General features: G+C 49.0%; 1 protein-coding gene across 3 annotated transcripts in view; it reads left to right on the forward strand.

Annotated features, from left to right (window-relative positions):
- Nucleotides 1-17,589, forward strand: part of SBNO2 (strawberry notch homolog 2) — a 49,168-nt gene that overhangs the window by 11,486 nt on the left and 20,093 nt on the right. For 2 of the 3 annotated variants that reach the window (XM_009096902.4, XM_018921848.3), the window contains exons 4-5: nucleotides 1,274-1,397; nucleotides 12,617-12,781. In XM_009096902.4, the coding sequence (XP_009095150.1) occupies nucleotides 1,274-1,397; nucleotides 12,617-12,781 (289 nt within the window). Of the gene's footprint in view, nucleotides 1-1,273; nucleotides 1,398-8,574; nucleotides 8,882-12,616; nucleotides 12,782-17,589 lie in introns of those variants that run through there. The other variant, XM_018921849.3, reaches the window with a different exon arrangement.

A 17,589-nucleotide genomic window follows, 5' to 3' on the forward strand; every position in this document is an offset into this window, starting at 1 on the left:
AAAGAAAAAAAAAAAGAGGAAAAGAGCTGTTCATTTTTGAGGGTTTTGTCTTTAATGATGGGAAAGGAGCAGGAAAAATGTATTTATCAGAGGAGATAACTTTGTTTGCACATAAATCCACATGTAAATGTTCACCGGGTGTGTTAACGAGCTGCTGGCCGCACATGGCACCTTAATTGCTTAATAATCCTTTGGCAGCTTGGCATTCCCAGCTCCTGGGCAGGAGTTCTGTTCAAACTCTGTTTCTCCCTCTCCCAGCGCCCTGTTCAAGTTTCTGGCCGTGGGTTCTTTGGGCATCAGGGAGAAGAAAGAGGAAACCACCCAGCCAGGGTGGATGTCCCGAGGCTCCAGCTCCAAGGGTGTCGGTGGCAATCGCCCAAGCAGGAGCTCGGCCCCTTACGGGAAGGATTACAAAGCACATTCCTTACTCCTGCAGGAGAGGGAAAGGGCTTGTGCAAACCAGGAGGTGGCGTGGAGCAGAGGCCAGGGGCTGCTCCTGGGCAGGAGGAAGGAAATTGGTTGCTCTCGTGGCAGTTTTTGCCCCTGGCTGCCTGGAGGAAACGGATGCTGGGTGCAGGGAGCAGGAGGAAGCTGGCATGGCCCTGCCCAGGTGGAGCAGGCAGGATCTTTGCTTTGTTCCTTTGTTAGCTGAGCACAGATCTTGCTTTTGAACTCACACCAGTCACATCCCTAGTTCCTCTGTCTGGGTAACAGCTCTGTCTGTGTTTCCCAGTCACCAACCCCTCCATTCTCACCTGCCTTTGGGCTCTGTGAGTGGTGAACGCCCTATCCAGGTGGGTTAACAGGGGTGTTTCCCTGTCAGAGCTGATTTGTGGGGCTGTTTTGGGGGTTTTGTGGCCTAAACCAGCACTCAGGTGTGATGTTTCCCTGCAGCTCATGTCCTTACATGGTGTGACTGGCAGGTCCACCCCACCCATCATGCTGGGATGTCCTAGGGCTTCATTCTGCTTTGTCATCAGGGCTGAAATATTGACTATTGCAAACCATTGTTGTCTATTAAATCCTTCCTGGTCTACACAAATTGCCAAGAATTTTATTCTTAATTCAGCATTCTTACACTGCTGAGTTTGGGAAGTGGGATAGAACTGGGAGAGGTGTTATTTTGCCATCTCTCTTCTGGATAATATCCAATAATATCCCTCTCCTGTATGTGACATCCTGAAGTTTCAGCTTCACTGCTGTCAGAAGCTAAAGTGACCTGAGAAATGCTGGGGACTCACAGGGAGTAACTGCTTTTCCCATTTCCTTACAGGCAATATTTTAGCCCCCCTCAGGATTTTTATATGGATTCCATCAGCAGACCACATTTCTTGGATACAAACTATGCAGCTGTGGACCCCACTGACTTCTTACCAAAAAATGGGGATTTTCCTCAGGTAAGTGCAGAGTTCCTGATGTCTTTGGGGGGAAATCAGGCTTTGGAGTGCTGGGGTTTGCTTTTTAGTGTTGCCTTACTTAGGGAAAATGAAGAGATGGGTGATAAATTTGTCCAGCCCCAGAGAGGAATTGTGTGCAGTTGGGATCAGTTCTCTGACACCAGGAATTTGAAGAGTGTCCATGGTTTGGTTAGGAGCTGCTCTGTGGTAAAACAGCTTCTGTCTTTTAAAGGGGTGTTTGGCATAAACCCTGGTGGTGCTGGAGGCTGCAGGAGGGTCCTGAGTGTGAACTGAGCACACTTCAGACCCTTGGGTTATTTCCCTCCCAAAATGCTCTCGTGCTGCATGTTCTTCCTCACTGGTTACAAGTGGTGGATTCCTGAATAGTGAATATTTAGGGATTACATCAACTCAGTGCCTAGCATTCCAAGAGTGGAGCCAGGTCATTTTTTGCAGAGCTGAAGTGTGGGAGGAATGAACAGTGACCCCAAGTCATGCAGCATCTCTGGGAATCCAGACCTCCCTTACCTTGGGGATCTCTCTGGGTGGGTAGGAGCTTCTTCCATGGAGGTTTTGGAACACTGCACTGGCTTTTGGCAACATCTTATAGTAAGATTAGTTAATAAAAACTACAAGGAGTTGATATGGCAGAGCTGACTTTGGAATAAAGAAGGCACAGGCTCTGTCTTTTCTAGGAATTAATACAGACATTGGTGTCTGCTGGTGTATGTGTTAATTCCCCCCTCGTTGTGTTTTTGTTTTCTTGGTATGGCTAAAGAGTGGTTTTGTCCCTCCTTGGGGCTTTGATTTCTGCAGGTTTGGATGTGCAGGTGCTGGGGATTTGTGCTTTTTGGGGTGGCCACTGGTGTGCTGTCCCCCCATCCAGCTCCCTGTGCTTCATGTCAGGGGCAGCCACTGGGCAGCTGCTGGTCAGGGTTTTCTGGCTGGATTAAACCAGATAAATAATTGAATCACAGGAGCATTGATCTCTGCCTCCTGCAGAATTAATTGTGGAAGGAACGAGGCAGAAAGGTGATCTCATCAACTTGTGAGACCATTTACAAGGCTGTGATGGGAAGGGGAGAGGGGTCCCTGCCATAGGTCTCACCTGCAGGTCTGGTGGGGTTTGGCTGATGGGTTCAACGGGAAAAGGGCTTAATTATTTCTTTAACTTATGTATTTTCTAGTATCTCAGTGGTCAGTCAGCTTCCTTCCCTGCAAAATTGATCTAAGCCAACTTGGAGGAGCAGATTTTTGGAGGTTCTCTGTGAAAGGAGCTGCTTTGTGTTGGCTGGATGAGAAAAGAGCAGGGAGCTGTGAGACAAAGCAAGCATGAGCAACCTCAAATGATTCCCAGAGCAAGAAATAATTCTTGTGCTGCTCTTATCCTTTGGGAGAGGAAGCCATGGATGGGAGTGAGTTGATTTTAGGCAAATGGGCTTTTGTTTGGACTCTTTCTTTCTGTAGTGAGACTGCACCTATTGCAGTGTGCCTGCAGGTGTTCTGCCCCCAGTATTGACACAGCAAAGTGTCCTCTGAACCTACCACAGCCAAACATGTTCCTTCACTGGGGTGTTGTACCACCAGGTAGTGCCATGTGCTCCCAGAAGGAGCAGAGCAGCTTCATGGTGCTCCCCTGTCCTGTTCCATGCTTTGTTTGTGAGCCACTGCTCTGGTCCCTGGAGATTCCACAGATAACAGGGTAGTGATGTGTCACCCTGAAACTGAGGAACAGTGGATCAGGCTTTGTTAGAGCTCTGTTTTCCAAGCTGAAGTTCCCTGCTGGAGTTGCTGCCTCTGAGGGCTGGGGTGTGTCTGGAGCCAAGGGACAGCTCTCAGTTATTTCACCTGTGGGGCTGTCTCTGGAAGAGGAATGTCAGGCTCCAGTCATCCTCTAACAGCCAGGTCAGCTTTCTTGAACACTCAGCTTTGGACTTCTGAGCACCCTGCACAGTCTCTCCTGTGCTCACTCGGAGCAGGATGCACCAAGCACTGACATGGAAGCCATGGATAAACCCCAGGGCTCTCTGAGCCATCAGGCATTGCTTTTCCAGGGAAAAGCTGCAGATCTACTCACAGGAGACAGAGGTGGAGCCTGGCTCTGGTAGAGCAGCAGGTCTCAAACTGGAGACGGTGGCATCAGTCTGGAGCCACCTGGGAGTTTCCTGAAACTTTTCCAGCCCTTTCTTCAGCAATGTTTTCCACTTTACTGATTTCTCATTGTCCCAGACATCAGTTAAATATTAACATTTGGCTTGGGAAGCTGAAAAGTGCCATCCAGGAGGTGTGGGAGCAGCTGGGTGGTTCCATCTTTCCAGGAAAGTACCTGTGTCTTCCAAACTTTCCTGCTGCCATGGTAGGAGTGGCAAGGGCTGGTCCAACCGTGCCAGACAGAGCAGTGGAACCCAAGGGGCAGCATGAGGAGTCTGCTGCAGGTGCTGGTAAGAGATTCCTGATCCAATCTGTGGTTCTTGGGCAGGCAAAATGGATCAGGTGCTTGTGTGAGGACTTGTGCTGCTTCCACACATGGATACAGGCTGTTCTCTTGGCTTTGCTCCCGTAGCAGAATCCAGAATTTTGAGGAATAATGAAGAAGGATTTGAAGGGTCTAAAGAGCAAATGATTGAGGCTTTTGTGTAGCAAACTCTTTCTGTTGTGGCAGTGATTGTCCATGTGCTGTAGAGTTCAGAGAGTGGGAGTTCTGATGCTTTTTCCTCTGGCTTAGACATTTCCTCTCACCATGCTTCCATGTTCTGTTTTGGGAGTCCTGGTCCTGCAGAGTGCAAAGGCTTTGCTGACCTGGGGATACTGAGAATAGGAATTGCCACATTTTCTAATGGCTCTGGGAGTTTCTCTGTAGTTGAGCCCTTCACCTTGCTGAGCAGGGAAGGTGCTCACTGCATGGCCAGAACAGCCTGATGTGAACTTGAACTTGTTTCCTCCACAGTAGGGTTCTGGCTTGCTCCTGGGTGATTCATCCTTGCTGATCTGTTGGCATTTTTTATATAAACAAGTGGCTTAAGTGGAGGTTCAGAAAATAGTTCTGGGAGGCCACGTTGGGTCTGACAGCATTTCTGGTCTTGGGAACTGTTGTCTGCAGCCAAAGTCTCATCCCAACCACATGGTGCCATCTCCTTATGGAAAAGTCTGCCCACGTGTCCTTACAAATCACAGTCCTGAGAGCAGCAGGGTTTGGTTTCTATTGCTTCCCTCCCTTCCTGCTGGTTATTCCTGCAGTCCCAGGTGCTGCTGAGCTGGGATCTGGCACTCGTGGGCAGCGGTTCTGCAAAGGCACTGTGGCTCTGGTGCTGCTGTTTGGTGACACTGATGGTGAGAGCTGTTAATTGTCATAATAAAACATTGAATCAGGGAAGGTTTAACTTCTCCTCTGGCCTGTGTTGTCCCTGTGAGCTGTGTCTGTCCCCAGACCCTTACAGAGTCAAAGCATTCTCCTCTAGGAGAGCATCCCTGCCATGTAATACCTGCTACTCTTGGCCACCACAGATTTTTCTTTACTTCATTGCCCTGGTCGGTTTAGAATTAATTGAAACACAAACTCTGCCTAATTCCTCTGAGCTCTATGTTATCTCTGATGGCCTTTGCTGGCAGTCTGTGTCCCCTTTGCCTAATTTTGTGCTACTTGTGGCTCTAGAACAGGACTTTGCTGAACACACAGAAAACTCCTCTGCTGACTTCATGTGCCCTGAGAAATAAACCTGGGAGGGGGAGCAGCTCCTGGGGAAGGTGGAGCTGGGGACATGCTGGGTGTGCAGGGGACTCTGCAGATCCTCCTTCTCCCCTCAGTGAGCCAGCTCTGGGTGAAGTGCTTTGGGAGGAACTCTGGTCCCCTTCTTAAAACATGGGTTGTGCTTGGGCTGGAGGGAGGAGGTCAAGCCAGATGGATTTATCCTGTGGGCCAGGAGGAATTGCCTGTTCCCAGGCAGAGTCACCTTCAGTAATTCTGTAAAGATGCAGTTACAGCCTTGTTTGATCTGCTCTGCTGGATGGGGTCTCCTGACCACATGTGTTAATCATAAACCAGCCCTCTCCTCACCACCAGCCCCTTGCAATCTCCTGTTAATCTTCCTTGTTAAAGCAGGAGGAGAAATTAACCTGCTCTTAAAGAAAGTATTAATTTTTAGAAGTGCTGCAGAGCACAGAGCTGTGGTGATTTAGGAGAAATCAATGCAACAGTTATTAAATTATATGGAACACTTGGTTGTGGCTGAAACAAAGAGTTTCCTGGAATAAGAAACATCCTGGAACTTCTGTTGCTGTCCTGGAGTTATGTCTACAGGGAACACAGACATTAAAATCCATTTGCAGGCAGTTACCTGGCTCTTGGCCTTGGGAGAGCAAGTGGCTTTGCATGCTCATGTCTTTGTTTCTGCACTGCAGGTTTGGGGTTTGGGCTGATGTAATAAAACTTTATAACCCCTCTGGCTGAGATACCTGACACATCCTGCAGGCCTGGGGTAAGGAAAATGAAGGCTGTGGTTATAACAACTCACTGTGCACTGACCAAAGGCTTGGGGTGCTCCAGTTGGGGCACCCTGAGCTGGTCCCCTGGAGGAGGAGAGGTATAATTTGGTTTTGAGGTATTTTTGTTGTCAGTGGATTGCAGGAGCCCCCTCAGATGCCTGTGACCCCGGGGAAAGGGGTAAAAGAGCCTGGAGGGCTCAGATATCCCCCCCACATTCTAGTCTTGATAGTTCTCATCTGTGTTGCTGCCTCCAAGCAGCGTGGACCACTCCTGGCAGGAGGGATGGAGCTCTGCCTTCTGAGTGTCTTGGCAGGCACCATTCCCTGCCTCCTCCCTTGCCAAAGCCAACAAAAGTGGGAAAAGCTGGTCTGAAACGCTCAGTGCTCTTATAAGTAATAGAATCCAATAGCAGACCATGGGGACATGGTTGAAAATAGATGTTTAACTCAAAGCAGAATTGGTCTGAGTCAGGGGGTGCAGAAAGTTCCCCAGCACAGCAGCTCCCTGGGCTTGGCTGGAAGGGGATAAGTCAGATGTGAGAGCTGGAATAATCCTGCTTTCCTTGTCCCTGTCTGTCAGCACACGTGTTCTTGGGTGAATTGTGGGGAGGCAGGTTGGGAACATTCCAGGTGGTGGTTCCACAGTGGTTTATCTTCCCCTTGGTGATTAAACTGTTGTGGTCTTGCAAAATCAATGCAGCAGCCCTGGGTGTCTGCGCTGTGTTCCCACTTCCTCCAGCAGCACAGGTCTCTCCTGTTTTGCCCCCTGACAGCAAAGGAAGAGGAAATAATCCACCTGCTCTTCCAAAGGTTGCACAGATTGGCAGCCCTCGATTGGCTCAGGCAGGACATAGTGGTTCAATCAAGGTCACACAGTAAGTTGCTAATTAAGGCATTTCAGAAATTAATTTGGCCTCTTCACTCCACACATGTCATTAAAGCACCTGCCCCAGCAGAGCCTGCCCTTAAATACAGCAAATTCACAGAAAAGCAGCCTTGAGAACCCTCAGCCTCTCTGCTGCCCACAGAATCCAAATTCTGTTGTCACTGTAGTCCCTGCAGGACGTTCTGCTGGCTCTCAGGGCAGTGCTGCTTGCAGCCTCCACTGGGAGGTGAGCTGGGTGCTGGGAACAGGGAGAGCCCAGCACATGCTCCAGCTCCTCCTGGGAGCCCCATCCACGACTGCAGACCCTGCCATAGCTGCATTTGTGCCAAGGAAAAGGTGTTTTTTTTGCCATTTGCTTATTGAAAAGACCTCCTGGGCTAGATGTCTTGAGGGTGGAATGTGGATCCTCACTGTTGATGTCTCAGTCCCTGTGGAGCCACAGTGCTGCAGAAGGTTCTGCCCTTAGAAACAAGTCCTGCTGCAGATTTTTACCCTCTGGATGGTTCCAGCCTTAATACCTGGTGAGTTTTCCTTGGAGGGACCCATCCTCCTTCCTCATCTGATGGCATAAAGCAGAATTCCCTTGCTCAGCTCTCTGAGGGCTTTGTCTGCTTGCCTCTCTCAAGGGCCTGCTGGGACTTTGTGCCTTCTTTCACTCCAAAGCTCTGTTTTTTTTTTTGAGAAGTGCCTGATAAAATGAGATTTTCCAGCTGTTCCCAGCCCAAGACCCTGAGAGGAGCTGTCTCAGCAGTGACAGCCACAGCAGCAGGCACTGAATGCTGGCTCAAACCTGGAACAAAGATGAGCTGTGCTCCCTTGAAGCTGTGCTGTGGGTGCCTGGAAGTTCTGGGAGCAGGGATGGAGAGACTCAGAGCAGTCAGGGCTCCTCTCCCTCCCCATTCCCAGCACGTGCACTGCTGGGTTTGCTGGGCAAACTGGAATTGACCCCACGGGCAGAGCCCAGCTCCAGGGCTGCCACCAGCCCTGCCAGGGAAGAGCAAACAGAAGCCTCTTGCACCCAAAGCAAACACCACAGTTCCCAGGGATTTTCCAGAAGGTGGTTCCCTGGATGATTCTTTTAATCTCCAGTGGTGTTGGAGGAGACCTTAATTAACTTTTCATCCTTTGCAGATGTCCCTTTTTGTTCCTTTTTCTCTTCCCCACGAGCAATTTATTTCTGTTACCAAAACTGTTAAAGTTAAAAGGGACAGCCTTGGAAAGAGGAGGCAACAGTCTGGGAAATAACAGTGACCCCGGGAGGAAAGGGAAGAGAATGGGCCACTCCTTTGGATTTCTAAAGGCACCATTTGGGGTGGGGCAGACACCAAAGACAAAGAGAGCACATGGCTCTGGGGGGGACACCAACGTGGGAATACTCCTCATGAGCTTTGTCACTTCAACCACTTCACCTGAGCCCTGAAATCGGGATGGGGGGGAGGGACAGGAGGGCAGGACCCCCAGCCCAGAGCAGGGGCTGCCAGGGGGACAAAATCTGGCACAAAGAGAGCACATGGCTCTAGGGGGGACACTAATTCTGGAACAATCATGAGCTTTGTCACTTCAACCACTTCACCTAAGCCCTGAAATTGGGATGGGGGGTAGGGACAGGAGGGCAGGACCCCCAGCCCAGAGCAGGGGCTGCCAAGGGGACAAAATCTGGCTTTGGATGGCTGGGGAGAGGAGCAGAGGGAGCCTGGAAGGCTCTGGCTCTGCAGAGCCCGGCGCTGTTTACTGTGCTCTGTGGTTGGATTACACCACGTACAGTAATTCTCCTCGCACTGCCAGTAATTTCACTGACTTACCAAGCAGGCATCATTTCCTGAAAGTCAGCCCTGGACTTAGAGGAAGTAAGAGCCCTCTCGTCGTGACTAAACACTCTATGCAAATCTCCGGGCTCAGGACGGCTCTGCCGGGCCCTGAGTCTCCATTTTCCCTGCTCTGGCTGCTTGATGTTGGCTTTTAAAGCCCCCGATGAGCCCTGGCTGTGAATGGACCTTTCTGCACTTTGCTCTGAGCACCCTCCCCCTGCTGCTGCCTCCCGCGCCGACAGCCCCCTGAATGCTGCTCTAAAATGTCCCAAATGCAGTTCTGGCTGAAGTTCCCATCTCTCTACAAGGTAAAGCCTCATTTTTTCCTGGGTCTTTCCTCCTCCTCCATAGAATTCCTTGTGTGTTTGGTCACCAGGGCAGTTGTGCAGTGGCTGCAGAGTTTTGGGGGTGACACCTCTCCATGTTGGGTACCGGGAATAGATTTTTTTTTTTTTTTTTTTTTTTTTTTGTCCCAAAGATGTGATTTCTGTTTTGCTGGAACCTGCATTCCTGGGTGCTATTCAGTCAGTCAGAACTCAGTGGCTGAATGTAGAATTTGGAGGGAAGGAGCTCTCTGAGGATTGATCCATGTGTTTGTGTCGGTGTGATGGCTTTGAGGGGTTTTATTTCCAAAGTTAATGTGGGGTGCAGGAAGCAAGGGGAGCACCATCCAGCCAGAGCTGAACCCTCCACACTGTCAATTTATTGTCCCAAATTTAGACAGACTTTGGGGTTTGGCAGCTGGAAGATTTTATAGTGATCATCTGCAGCTGCTGATTTGGTCACTCCTGAATAATAATTTGCTTTTAATCTGTGACTTTTGAATTGCCAAATCTCTCTTGGCTGGCAATGTGGCTGTAATTGTGGGTGTGTATTTGGGTGTATAGATAGGGTTTGGGGTTTTTAATAAAACCCCCTCTTCACTTGTGTGCTCTGCAGCGCAGTCATCCAGAGCTGCTCTGCAGACACTGTTTCCTCAGTGTCTGGATTGTGAGAAAATAAACCATTTCTATTGATGGCTTGATGGAAAAAAAATATTTTTAGGATGCTTGTTCTGTCTTTATTTAGACTTCACCTGTTCTTTCATTATTTTTAACACTTTGTTTTGACTGAGGGAGCTGAGCTGTTCCCAGGGGCTTGGAGAAAGATCAGATATCTGGACTGGGGTACCTTGATTTTTTCCTGATCTTTTCTAGGGAGATAATGTGTCATAATCTCAATTTTGGGATAATGACAGGAGTACTGTGTGCCACAGTAGCATCAGGTTGTCCTCTGCTCTGAGACCCTCCTGCAGCTCTGCCTCCAGCTCTGGGTCTTTGGCCCAGGAGAGGCCTGGACCTCCTGGGACCAGTCCAGAGGATGCCACAGAGATGCTGAATTCCTGGAATAAGATTTATGTAAAAAACAGTTGCAGAAAAGTATCTGAAATAAAGATCCTGCCTGTCAGAACAACTTCCATGTGGTGCAGAAATTTGACTTCCACTGAAGCAGAAGTGCTGTTACTGTAGAACCTCGTGTTTCTAATGAGAAAGAAATATGATTAATCCATCTGAAACAGGGACAAAATTACATGTTTCAAACCCTTGAGCTGACCCTGACCATGGGCTTTTGGTTGAGGTGATGATCCTTCATTTTCCCTGAGGTCACCAAGCAGCTGCTTCCATTTGCAGCAGATAAACCAGGCATGGTTTGCACTGGTTGTGGTTATCCATGGCCTTTTGTTAAACACAATTACCCTGGGTTTGGTAAGTTTACAGAGGTAGTGGTGGTGGAAGTTCTTGGGGTGGGGAAGCTGGCAGGTGATTAATTTTAGTGCTCTTTAGATAATGCAATTAGTTAAGACAAATGAGAGATTCTGGAAGTTTGTGACTAATGCCTCGTAATGCTGGCAGAGGATGGGATCACTGCATCACTTCCAGGAGGAGCATTGTCCTCCCTCTGCCTTGGAGGCTGGTTTCCTTTCCCAGTTCAGCCCAGTGGTGGGGCTGGAGTCTTCCCTGGGGATGGAAGGGTCTGGGTAACGTTTGCTGGAATGTCTTAGGTTGGGTCATGAGGCTTTCCCATATCCTGTTGCTATTCCAGCCCAGCCCTTGCTATTGTTGGGAGCCCGAGGGCCACTCTGTGCTGCCCCACAGCCTCCTCTGCCATGGCATGGGTGTGCAGATGTTTCCTCCTTCCCCAGCCTCTGTCAGTGCCCTTTGCAGGTGAACAAACCCTGTTTGGAAGTGTCTCAGCAGTGAGACTGGGTGGGATCTGGGACCATCTGGATCCTGCACAGGCCACTCTCTCTGGCCATGGCCAGACCCACCCAAGTGTTCTTCTGCTTTCTGGAGTATGAAAGGGAGTCCAGGGATCCCTTCATTCCAAGGTGATAAATCTGGGTGCCTGTTCTGTCTCTGGATGCCTTGATTTCTGGGTAATCCTAAAATAGCCACAGAAATAGCAGGAGCAGGAACTGCTGCCCTCACTCCCTGAGTCTTTATGTCCACCAGTTGGTAATTGAGGAATCCAAACTCCCCACATCACACCTGCCATTGCTGGAGTGCTTCCAGCACCTGCACTGATGGCTTCAGGGCACACACTGGCAAATGAGACATCCCTGGGAAGAAGGGGAAAGGAATGTGTCCCAGTGGTTTAAACACTACAAGCCCATAACTTTCGGTAGCAATCAGAGGGGGTCTGACCCAGCTCTTGGCCTGAAGCCCTTGGGAGCAGCACAGCCAGGCTCAGCTGCTCGTGGGTTTGTCAGGCAGGGCTAAGTGACTTTTAAGAGTCCTTGGCTGCCTTTCTGCCTGTAGTGGGAAATTAGTCCTTTACTGGAAGTGAGCAGTGATTCCTCCTGTACCAGCCCCTGGCTCTGCTGGCAGCAGCCTGTTGGGTTACCCTGGTGCTCTGGCTAGGCTGTGCTGACACAGCTGTGAGGAACCACCCGTGCTGCCAGCATCTCTAGGGCCACCAAGACAGACCATCTTGGTCCATTTGCCCTTCCCTCACAGACAGAGACTCTTCTCCTGCCAGACCTGAGTGCTGGAGTTTGGTGCTGGAAGTACATTGCTCTTAATTAACAGCAAAGTTTTTCTGCTTGACAAAATTTGAAGATGCTATTTGGTGTGGGAGAAGGGATGAGGTGATGGGATGGAGCTGGGGAAGGGGCAGGGTCTGTGCCACAGTGAAGAATGCAGAGCAAGAAGTGCTTATTGGCTGTTGGTTCTTGCCACCTGAAATAGGGAAACCAGATGTGGGCTTGATGTTAGGGAGGGGATTGATGTCTCTTCATGAGCCAAAGTCTGTGTGACTCAAACCAACACCATCACTGGGCTGGCACCAAATAAAACAGTTGCAAACCATCCAGCCCAGTCACCAGAAAAAGAGCAAGGGCAGAGCCTGGTCCCTGTTGGTGAAGCATGTTCCTTGTCTAGGCTGGGGCTGGCCCTTGGGAAGAGGATTGGTAAATCTGCCTGGATTTACCTAGATTCAAATCCAGGTGACACCAGCACTCCTTTCCCTGCTCCTGGCAGCCTCGTGTGTGTAGAACCTGCCAGGAGGAGAGGGATGTTTCCCACAGGCTCCAGGTAGTGCTGCATTGGAAATTGCAGTGAAACAGCCACACTGTGATTGAGTGTAGCTGGGTCTCTGGGGGCCCCTGCTCATGAATGAGGTCCTTGAATTCTTTGGAGTCAAGGTGAAGCCTTTGCACCCCTCAGCAGCCTTTTTTAATCAAGCACAAAGTGGAGTTGAGCGATGCCTTGTTGGATGGTCCTCCCTCTCCCAGTCCATGGTGCAGGGATGTGCACAGCCCAAGTCAGCCTTCACTATGTAACCACACTCCTGGCCAGGGCTTTTCTTGCTTTTTCAAGAAACAGATTTTCAAAGAACACCGCAGAGCCTGTCCTGAGTTCCAGGTTAATTCCTGGGATCTGTGGAGCGCAAAGCAACGGAGACTCTCATTGACCAGAAAGAAATTACAATTTGCTGGCTGAGTGAGGAAGGATCTTTGGTGTCTCATCCTGCCTCCTCCAACCATGGCTGTGCCTCTGTTCCAGGATTCTTCATACCTCGATGAGCTCTCCAACAACAACTCCCTCTTCTCATCCCCCGCGGATTCCCTCTCGGACATCGTGGATGCCAAGGACTTCCTGCCCGCCGACAGCCTGAGCCACGTGCCAACACTGTGGGATGTGAACACGCCTCAGCAGAACCAGATCGAGGTAGGGGCTTGTCTTGGTTTTGTGAAAAAAGCCAATCACTTGTTCTTAAAATTTTCAAAGTTTAATAGTAATGAAATGGTTATAAAAATGGTTATATAATTAGAGTAATAATAATTTGGACACTTAGGATTAGGACAGTATGAGACAATAGAAACAAGGAGTTAGGGACAGTCTGGGTACCTTTTCTGGGCAGCACAAGCCCGAAAAAGGACACAGTTAACAGAGGATTAACCCTTAAAAACAACAGCCTGTTGCATATTCATACATCTCATCCATGATGCATAAATTCCATTCAAACACAGGATTCTGTCTGGGCAGGGTCAGCTTCTTCTTCTGAATCCTAACGGTGTTGTCATGGCTGAGTGAGGCAGGAAGATGTTAATTTCTTCTGATAATGGGGCAATAAATTCTCTTTCTCTGAAAGATTCAGGTGTCCCGTGGCTGCTATCTCGATGAGAGTCCTTTCTTTAGAAAAAAAGTATCCTACATAGCATAGTTTCTATTTTAACATTTTGTTCTAACCTAAAACTATATTTAACATATTACTTAAGAAAATTAATACAGCATCACTTTCCAACATAACACATATAATATTCATTTTAATATTTGCAAAAAGCCAATCATAAAATAGGCATTTTTCACAGTTTGAAAAGACTGTCTGCTAAGGAAGGCAGGAGCCTCCCTTGAAATGGAAAATGTGAATCCCCCCCCCTCTGAATTGCTATAAATTTTAAATTAAGGGGCTGTCAGGCAAAAAGTATGGGAGCAGGAATAACAGTTCTTTACTAGGGAAGAAAATAAAAAGATAAAATAAACAATGTAGTGAACTAAACCAACACTGCCAGAGCCAGAGCACAGCCTGACACCCTGTGGGTCAGGGTGCTGGCAGCAGTGCCACTGAAATTGTGGCTCAGCCCTCCTGCAGTGCCAGGGCTGGTTCTGCTGGAGCAGGGATCCTGGAGAAGGGTGCACTCTGCCTCTGGAGATCCAGGGGAAGAGGCAGCTGCTGCTCCTCTGGGAAATCCAGTGCAGAAGCCGTGCTGGTGTTCCAGAATCTCCAGATTCTATCCAGGTAGGAATTCCTGGCTCCTCCCTCTGGGCTCACATCTCCCAGTGGGATGCTGCAGTTCTTATCAGCCATGCAGTGACATTCCACAGCCTCTTATCAGCAGGTGTTTTTGGAGGGAGGAGTGTTGTGGAAGAGATAAGGAAAACTGCCCACTGACCAGAAGCCAACTGCCATGCTTCATCAGCCTTCATCCCATGGGGGTTTTACCAAGGAATTAAGAAACCAGAACCCAGTTCCTTGGGGTGAAGTTTGAGGTGTGGTGATGTTATTTCACTGGTGGAGGGAAGGGGTGAAGTGGTGTTAAGTCTCCTGGAAGCAGGAGGGAATCCCCTCTCAGAGGGATTCATGCACTCTTGCAGAGTGCAGTGCAAGGCAGGAGCTCTTTCTCCTGGCAGGTAGGTGCATCCTGTGGAGGATCTATCCCTAAAACATCCAGCAGGTCCAGGGATGGACTCCAGGAAAACTACCCTGACGTGGATCATTAACTTCCCCCCACAGCAGAACCTTTTGTTTGTTCACCAGAGCAAATAGTTCAGCAACAATGACTAAATAACTGTCTCAACTTAAGACTCATTTGTGTTTACTTTGTGACTGCAAGTCCCTGCAAGCTTTTACATCCCAGAGTTTTCTGGAGTTCAGGAGCTCCATGTACTCCTTCAGCATCACCTGATTGTGGGCATTTTTTGAGCATTTGCACCAGCTTTCTGCTCTCTGCTCTGTCTCAGCTGGGGGACTGACCTGGGCACCACATGCACCAGCTGGCTCTGGAGGTTGTTGGAGCCACATCATCCACATCCTCTGGATCTGGGTCTCAGCTCTTGCAGTTCCTGTCCATCTGTGCCTCACATTTCCACTCCCTTAGTAAGAATGAGGGGAAAAACACCCAAAGTTGCTACCCCAGGAGGCAGCTGGGGTAATCACTGCTATATTTTGAGGCTCTGCTGTGCTCAGTTTCTCTGACTGTGCTTTCCTGAGCAGTCTGCAAGCCTCAGACCAGTTGGAACTTGCAGTTTGAGGCAGCTGGAAGAGAGCTGAGCTACTGGAATGCAAGAAGTGGCTGCAGACATCCCAGGCTTGCAAATTGGATGGTTAAAAATGCTGGAGAGCAGATGCATCCCCCAGGACAGAGGAGCCATGTGCCACATTGCTCCTGTTCTCATATTATTGTTGGGTTTTTATGTAAAAGCCTAAATCCTTGCAGAAATGGTTCTGTGGTGGGCTCTTTCCAACCATGTGAACTCTGGTTGAGGCATTCAATGCCTAGAAAATCCTGCAGTTCTGTGTCTGTGGAGTGGACAGCAAAAACTTACTGGGAAATGCTGTTCTAAATGCAGCATGGAGAAAACAAGGGAGAAATAAACGTTGTGTAAGAGACTGACTTGTGTGAGCACAGCAGGATCTCCAGCAGAGTCCTTGTCCCTGTGCTGTTCCTTTTCCCTGTCCCATGCTGTTCCTCATGCCCTGCCCTCTACCCTTGTGTCCTGCTGAGCTCTTGGGCCCAGATAAGGCCAATTAACTCCTTGGAATTCCATTTATAAACGACTTCCTTTGGAAAGGAATCTCCAGCTAATTTTGAATGTTGTCTTATCTGTGTTTGCTGAGGCAGTTGGGGCAGGGTTGTTGCTTTTTTTGGGCTGTTTTTTAACTGAGTAACATTTCCTGAGGTGGTGTCAGTGAGGTGCCTCATGGACCGGAGAGTTTGGTTTCATTTTTGCATGGAAGTGGCACCATGTGCTGGGGCACTGGGTGAAAGTACTGCCAGTTTGATTCACCACTGGCCTCTGCACATTGGTGTGGGATATCAGCAGCTTTGATAATCTTGTCTCTCCCCACATCACCACACCATCACAGTTTTCCATAGAATTGCAGGAATTTTGGCTTTTGAGCAGCCAGAGCAGTCACTAAGCTACAGTGATGGAACATGAATCACATTTCATCCTGATTCCTGTGATCTATCACTCATCTGTGGCTGTGCAGCCAGTTCTGACCCACACTCCACTGCTGGGTTATCAGGAGTGTAGTTTTTCTAGAACTTTTGTCTCAGAGACCCAGACAGAGCAGGAATATCAGTCTCTCACAGTTCTGATACATGGGACATCCCAGGAGCCAAGCTGGATGCATCCTGGGGGGAGCCCCATCTGTGGATCCCAGGTACAGGAACAGCCTTTTGCTTTGTCCTCTTTAAAAATAAACATTCCTAGTTGGCTGAGAATCCCTGGATTGAGGTGGTTTGGGGTCAAAGTGGAAAGGGCTGCACACAGAAGTGCCTCTGTGTGCCAGTGGGGAGAGCTGTTATCCCAAGGAAAGAAGCTGTATCCAATATGTTGGCTCTGTTTATCACTCAGGAATGGGCAGAGAGGCAAGAGCTGCTACCCTGTGAAATATTTGCAGGAGCAGCAGACAAAACAGCTTTGATTGTAATGGAGTTGTGAAATAACCTTTTAAAAATAGTCCCTGTCATACATTGTGTTTTCTGTCATCCATCTCACACATTCCCAGTGTTTTTAAGGCTGGGAAGCACAGCCCAGCCTTGCAAGCCTGTGACTGGAATTTGAGAGCTGCTGATGCAGTTTTTTATTGCTCATTCACAGTATGTTCAAGATGTGAGCAGCCTTCTCCCAGCTCAGAACCCAGGGAAGGGATTTACACAGAGAGAGGTTGGCTTGGCAGCCACGTGGGACTGATTCCCTTCCCAGGGAAGTCACTGCAAGGTGGGACAAAATGGAGAATTATGCAGAGGAGAAAAAAGGGGAGTAAGAGTGAGGTGTGATTGTGCAATTTTTGGTCTTTCTCCTACTTCCAGCCGTGTGCTCTCATGGATTTGTGTTTCTCTTCTCTGGATGTCCTTAGCACATAGGGAGGAGAAAATCAAACCAGGAGGTGAGGGAGGGTAGGGAAAGGCTGGAATTGTACAGGTGGATGATCCATCTCCCACTGCAGCTCCTGCTCCCACCTGCTTTGGCCCTCACAACACATTTTCACCTGTGTGGGTGGTTTTCAAATGCCCCCAACAGCCAAGGTTCCTGTTGCTTCCTCTGCAATTCCTGAGGTGGAATGCTGAGTGCCAAAGCTGGGTCAGGATAGCAAAGGTTTGGACTTTGGGGATTTTTGTGATGCAAACTCAGCCTTGCATTTGTTTCCTGCTGCTGGAGCTTTGAGAACACATCCTGCCCTTCCAGCAGCTCCTGGCCTTTCTCCTGTCTGAGACCAAACTGAGCTTGGATTTGTAGGTGGGGATGTTTCACCTGCTCTCCAGATTTGCTGGCACTGAAAACACTTGTTCTGTCCAGCTTCCTTCTGGTAATTCTGACTCAGGCTTCCAGGAATGGAGGGTTTTTTTTCTTTCTCCTTCTTTTTATTTTTCTTAAATTTTATTTAAAAATAGGAGTGTTTATGCCTAAGAACTTCCCATGTTTCTCTGCTGCTGGTGGAGCCTGGGTCTGTCATTGAGCCTGGTGCTCTGCACAAGCTGTAAACTTGGAGTAGAGCTGCTCCTGGAGTTGCTGATTGCTTTGGATGCCATGAGCTGCTGGCCTGACCTTGCTCTCTGTCGGGAAATTCCAGGGTGAATTTGCTTGTGTGGGAGCAGACAGAGTATCTTCTCAACCCAAAGTATCTTAGGAGCTCTCTCTCCTTGTGGAGTGTCTTGGGAGTTCTCTCCTGGCAAGCTGCATGGTCCAGGGATCACAATGCCCAAGGATCTGTGTTGGTGCATGTCCATGTTTGCCCTTCCTCACCT

Source organism: Serinus canaria, chromosome 28, assembly GCF_022539315.1.
Source record: "Serinus canaria isolate serCan28SL12 chromosome 28, serCan2020, whole genome shotgun sequence".
Lineage (NCBI taxonomy): Eukaryota > Metazoa > Chordata > Aves > Passeriformes > Fringillidae > Serinus > Serinus canaria.